Source organism: Schistocerca piceifrons, chromosome 2 (genome assembly GCF_021461385.2).
Source record: "Schistocerca piceifrons isolate TAMUIC-IGC-003096 chromosome 2, iqSchPice1.1, whole genome shotgun sequence".
NCBI lineage: Eukaryota > Metazoa > Arthropoda > Insecta > Orthoptera > Acrididae > Schistocerca > Schistocerca piceifrons.
Window position 1 is genome coordinate 605,425,293 of NC_060139.1, and position 6,163 is coordinate 605,431,455.

General features: G+C 43.3%; 1 protein-coding gene across 1 annotated transcript; it reads right to left on the bottom strand.

Annotated features, from left to right (window-relative positions):
- Window positions 1–3,583: 3,583 nt before the first annotated feature.
- LOC124776814 (sin3 histone deacetylase corepressor complex component SDS3-like) lies at window positions 3,584–5,121 on the bottom strand. Its single transcript, XM_047251964.1, has one exon. It carries the CDS (start codon window positions 4,815–4,817, stop codon window positions 3,852–3,854), a length of 966 nt encoding a protein of 321 aa, XP_047107920.1. The 5' UTR covers window positions 4,818–5,121; the 3' UTR covers window positions 3,584–3,851.
- Between the last annotated feature and the right edge of the window lie 1,042 nt (window positions 5,122–6,163).

The following is a 6,163-nucleotide window of genomic DNA, read 5'->3' on the forward strand; positions in this document are numbered from 1 at the left end:
CTCCCTGGTTTCAGTACCGCTATTACCTTAGGTTCCTTCCATAACTTCGGGAGTGCACCTGATTTAATGCATTCCGTGAAGAGCTTGGCCATCCATTTCCTCCCAATGGGTCCCAGCTCCCTCAGAAATTCTGGGAGGATTTCGTCGGGTCCGGCTGATTTCCCTGTTTTCATTAGTGTTAGGGCCTGGGTAATCTCCTCGACGTCTACTGCTTTGACAATATCTAGATTAGTTGGATTATTGGCTAATTCCTTGGTTAGCTTCCTGGAGATACTTTTCTTCTCCTCAGTCTTCAGGCGTATTTTGGAGGTCTGTTTCATGGCAGTCGATATTTCGGATGGGCCCACACCCGCGGGCGATCTTCGTGGTGTTGTGGCACCACCCAGTTTTCGTAGTAGACCCCAGCTCTTCCTGCTAGAATGGGTAAAGTCCAGATTCTCCATTGCCGTCTTCCACCTGTTCCTACGTTCCTCGTTCATAGTGTTGATCAGTCGTTCTGCAGTCTCGTCCTCCCCACTCCTCTCATACTGCTCTAACAATGACTCGCACTCCTCTGACCAGCAAGGAATGTATTCCCTCCGGGCCCCTCAGGGGATAGCCTTTAGGGCCCCTTTACATATCAGGTTTACAAACCTTTGGTAGTTCTCTGGACTTGGTAGTATTCGATTTATTGTCTTGTCAATAAAGATTTATATTTCCCCCAGTCTGCTTTTCTCAGATTCCACCGTGGAATCGGAGGGCTCTTTATGATCGGGATGGAAAGGCCGAAATCCACAATAATCGGGAGGTGTTGGCTCCGTGGGAAAGCTTCGAGGACTCTTCTTGTAGCTTGCATTGGTACGCCCGTTGCGCCGCGTGTGACAAAGGTCAGGTCAGGTGTCGTCTTTGTGCCCCATACTTTTGAATTGAAGGACACTCTGTCCTTGGGATCAAACAGGAGGGTAGGTCCCGGTTGTCAGCCCAGTCACTGAGTCCAACGCCTTCCGGAGTGGATCTCTGATATCCCCATCTGGTGTGCTGGGAATTAAAGTCGCCGGCATAGATTGCTGAATGATTAGCCTGCGGTAAGATTCCTATAGGCCATTGCTGCGAAGGTGGTTTGTAGACATTGTAGATTGTCATCTCTCCCAGTTTAATGCCTATTGCGTGTGGAACCGATTCCACATTGTTCTCGAGGTTTCCTAGAAGTTCATTTTTCACCAGGGTCGCAATACCATATTTGTCGTGTCCTGATTATGCCACATTGGTGAATCCTGGTATGCATAATCGTTCGATGTTTTCATCCGTCAGGTGTGTCTCCTGCAAGAGTACGACACTTACTCTTTCTCTTGTTACAATTTTTTCAAGGATTTCTCCTTTCGTCCTTGTGTAGCCTTCTATATCAAGTGGCACACTCTCACCATCTTCGTGGAGTAATTCCGCTTCTGAATCGTTTGCCTTCTTGTGGGCCGGGAGGCATTTGAGCGTCCGGTCGCCGGAATTGTGTAGACTGTACGTACTGTTTCGTCAAATCTGCTACAGATCGCCACCTATCCTCCTTTGCTGAGCAGTTAAGTCTCCGACCTTCACATTGTCTGATGAGAGATGGACGCCCAATACCTTGGTGACTACTCATTGTTTCACCGTCCTTCAGCCACTTTCCATAGATGCTCATGACAGTAGCGCGAGAACAGCCGACCAGTTTCACCGTTTCCGAGACTATCGCTTGCAGGGGAGGGGCCATAGTCTCTGGTGTCAGTGGATTCCCCATTCCTGACCTGTATCTTAGCTAGAATGATTCCCTATTCGTTTGTACCCCGCTTGCTTATTTACTTCCTTTTCCACGACACGTGTCCACAACGCAACCAGGTTGCACTTTCTCTCGCGGTGAGCTGTGGTCATAAAGCTTTGGCTTATCAGTGCATGGGCATGTTCATAGTTTCATGGCCGCCGAATTTGCGTGGCTTGCTGTCACATGATGCAGTTACCACTGCCTGTGGTGGATCCATTCCACCCACGATGTCCGTCGTCTCCTCATCGATACGTTTTTCTCCATCAACGGCGAAGATATCTAGTTATAACTGTCACACCTACTTCATTATTCACGTGTAAATCGTTTGGTGGTAAGCCACACAAGGCATGACTAGCTGTAACGATTCATCTTTATATTTCCTCCAGGCATAATTAAATACATGTATCAAGTCTGAAGCGGGTTCGATCTTACTGCGAAGTTTATTCAAGTTCCCGAATTAGGTGACCTGTCGCTGGGTGCTCCTGCGATTTGCCTTAAATATGCCCACGAGTTTAGTTGCACGCTGAGCTGATGCCACTGCAGTCTTACTCTGGCGAACATGTAACACAGGGAGCCGTTGTTTGCATAAAACACTGGACCAGTCGGAACCACCGTTGCAACATACGTATCACTCTTTTTTCCTTCATGTCGTCCCTCTGCAGTATCACACCGCTTCCTGCAGAGGCGGAAGTTCTTTTATTGAAGTGATGAAATAATAAATATTTCAATTTCATCACGTATCTATTTTTGCTTTAGCTGCGGGTGATAAGGTAAAGACATTGATTTCGTTCGTTCCTCCCTTCTAACAATGATATATATGTCTCTGGAAGAAAAACAATTACAAAAGTCACCTAACAGCGAATAAAGTACTCTTGGCTTGAAATGGCAGTGGAAGAAGAGGTGGAACCTGGAATGTACGGCAATAAATGTAATACTGTTGTATTATAAACAACCAGTTACTACAAACAAAACAAAAATGTTGAGTTCTAATTTAACACATTAGCTACTTAAATTAACAAACGTCCGAGCCTAGTCATTGTAGTTATGAATGTTAAGGTGCGAGAGGTAATATACCTCGCAGAAGTAACGTCTATTGGCTACAGTACGTGTCAGACTGTTTTACAAGTGAGTTTTGCTTCAATGGTCTCAAACTAAGCAAGCGATGCCATCTGATACCATTTATCGAAGGCAGCTAATTGTACTGTGCTCCGAACTACAGAAGTGCAAAGATAATTCATTATCATACGTAAAATATTCATAACGATATATTAATACTATGATCAATGTAAAATAGTGGATCAAATCACAACTGGTGTGATTTTAACAATCTCTAAATGACTGCAGTGCTATAATATAAATGTCGTGTGACTAGGGCCTCCCGTCGGGTAGACCGCTCGCTGGGTGCAAGTCTTTCGATTTGATGCCACTTCGGCGACTGGCGCGTCGATGGGGATGAAATGATGATGATGATAACAACACAAAACCCAGTCCCTATGCGGAGAAAATCTCCGACTCAGCCGGGAATCGAACCCTGAGGATTGACATTCAGTCGCGCTGACAATTTTTTTTTTAATATGGTAAAAAATGCAGTTGGACGCGAACACGCGACTATATCCAGAATGAGATTTTCACTCTGCAGCGGAGTGTGCGCTGATATGAAACTTCCTGGCAGATTAAAACTGTGTATCCGACCGAGACTCGAACTCGGGACCTTTGCCTTTCGCGGGCAAGTGCTCTACCAACTTTTTTTTTTTTTTAAAGAGACAAAATAGCGTTTATTTACAGTATTTGTAATACAAATATTAGAAAAATTAGGTGCTGTACACAGACACTTGTAAAACAAGCAAGGTCTATGAAGCACTCTATCACATTTTAAACTGACGTTTCCAATATCTGAGATGATATCACCTCCTGGTTTAGAATAAATGCTACTTACATATTCTGCATAGAATATCATGCAGATTTAATAAAACTGAATGGCCAGAGATATGCAATGAGGGAATGCTATGGTCTGCACATCAAAAGTAATTATTTCAGAGAAATCCAAAGATTTTGATGGATATCGACATGTTTATGACACTTATGATGCTCTTCTTGTTATTGAGATCTTCCCACGTGTCAACTGCGACAGAAAAATGCGAACCTTGTTTCCATCAGAGACTTTTTTCACCCAGACCACATCCAATCCAATGGCAGAAATTACTGCTGAAAAGCGAGAGATGTCCTTTCCCTCAACGTAAACAGGCTGTCCTCGATGATACCATCTCCTCTCATAGAGCAATTTACCATCTTCAATTCTTGTCTCTGGTAGTGAATTTTCTGGGACAGCTGGGGTAACAGGCAAACCAGTGTTGGATACAAGAGCTGGTTTTCTGATAGGTCCCATTAACTTTCCTCTATTAATTAATTTAAGATCTGCTTCTATTTCTTTCTCATCTAATAAATAATTCAACTGTGCAGGTGGAGGTTTCCGCCTCTTCTCTGGAATTGGAACTGGATCGTTTGGACGACGACGTAGTTTCCTCGTCATGACCGGTTTCACTTCCATAGAATCTCCTGTCAACTCCATAGTGTGACGTTCAGATTCTATAAGTTTTCTCTTTTCCTCCAAATCACTTATAAGCGTCTCACGAAGTTCTATCTTCTTTTCTTCAAATTCTTTTGCTGCTGCCTTTTTTTCAATAGTGTAATCTCTTTCCACACACTCATTTAAATAATCCCTTGAAATGATGTTTAAACGCAACCTCTCTCTATAAGCTTGTTCTAACTTCTTCAGTTTTCTGTTATATTCTGGGTGTGTCCCATCTTTCAACTGCTGGAGCTGTTTCTTTAAACTGGCAAGTTTGTCTTGGTACGTTTGCTCTTTGATTTCCGTGTATTCTTCGGATTTTCCCATATCTGTTTCACTGGCTTCTTCCGTATCTTCATCGCTTTCATCGTGCTCGTCATTCTCTCTGTCGTCGTCCAAATCATCGTCGTTGTCATCTTCAAAATCATATTCGTCGTGTACGTACGCTGGCGAATATGAAGGTCCATGATGAGACATTTTGTAGAATGTGTCAAAATATCCCACTACGTACAAGTAACTGTTTATGTGATACACAGGGGACGGTGAAATATTTTATAAAAATGCCAGCGTAAACAGGCATTCTTTTTATTACAATGTTCGTGGCCCATAACAGTAAATCCTGACACAACACACAGCCAGCCTAAACATATCTATGTTCCCATCGTTCTACACACTTAAAATCTATACTGAACCTAGCATCCATCTCCTAATTTCAACCTGACAAAATTCATACTGCAACAACATTACCGCCTCAAGCTCGGAACCAAAACTAACGCTTTCACTGTTTGCCAACTGAGCTACCGAAGTACGACTCACGCCCGGTACTCACAGCTTTACTTCTGCCAGTACCTCGTCTCCTACCTTCCAAACTTTACAGCTCTCCTGCGAACCTTGCAGAACTAGCACTCCTGAAGGAAAGGATATTGTGGAGACATGGCTTAGCCGAGGTACTGGCAGAAGTAAAGCTGTGAGTACCGGTCCTGAGTCGTGCTTCGGTAGCTCAGATGGTAGAGCACTTGCCCGCGAAAGGCAAAGGTCCCGAGTTCGAGCCTCGGTCGAGCACACAGTTTTAATCTGCCAGGAAGCTTCATACGCGACTATATGTTTAGAATTCGACCCTTTTTTTAAGTATATGGCAAGTGCTCTACCACTTTTTTTTTTTTTTTTTTTTTTTTTTTTTTGAGAGTGGGGTAAAGGTGGCTTGAAGCTCAGACTGAGACTTCAACGCTACTCATTTCTTTTTTATTTATTTATTTTTTATATTTAGTTTTTTTTCAGTGTCAGACTTACAACCTTTACTGACACACATTTTGTTGTACTACCGCATAAATAGTGTCTAGAATGTCCAAATGTTGACAAATAGTGGCTAATTAGAAAATAATTAAGTAATGAAATTAATAAAACTGGAAATGTCCAAATGAAAGACATGAAGACATCGCGGATAGTACAAATACAGAAGAAACATGCTCCTGTAGCAATGAAATGAAATTCGTGTCGGGGGCGACACCTGCTCACGATCCGACGTTCGATAGAGCAAGAGAGCCGTCTATCGACTCGTTCTCCAGACGGTGTAAGACTGCGTGGTCTTCTCGAAATTAATTAAGGGTCCGTAAGTGTGATCGATGTCTATCTCGGCTTCTTTGTCTATCTCATCTCTCACCCGTCACACCCCATCTGTAAGTCGCAAGTAATTAGCGAAATCTTGCCTATATTTCTTATGTTGATGTAGCTTCGTGTGTCCATCCAGGAAAATATGCCAAAAATCCATTTTGTCCTTTTCCGATTCGTTATAGACGTAGCCCACAACCATTCCCCGTACCCAT

Excerpts from the sequence above, each read along its gene's own strand:
- LOC124776814 (XM_047251964.1), bottom strand. The coding sequence starts at position 4,817 with ATGTCTCATCATGGACCTTCATATTCGCCAGCGTACGTACACGACGAA.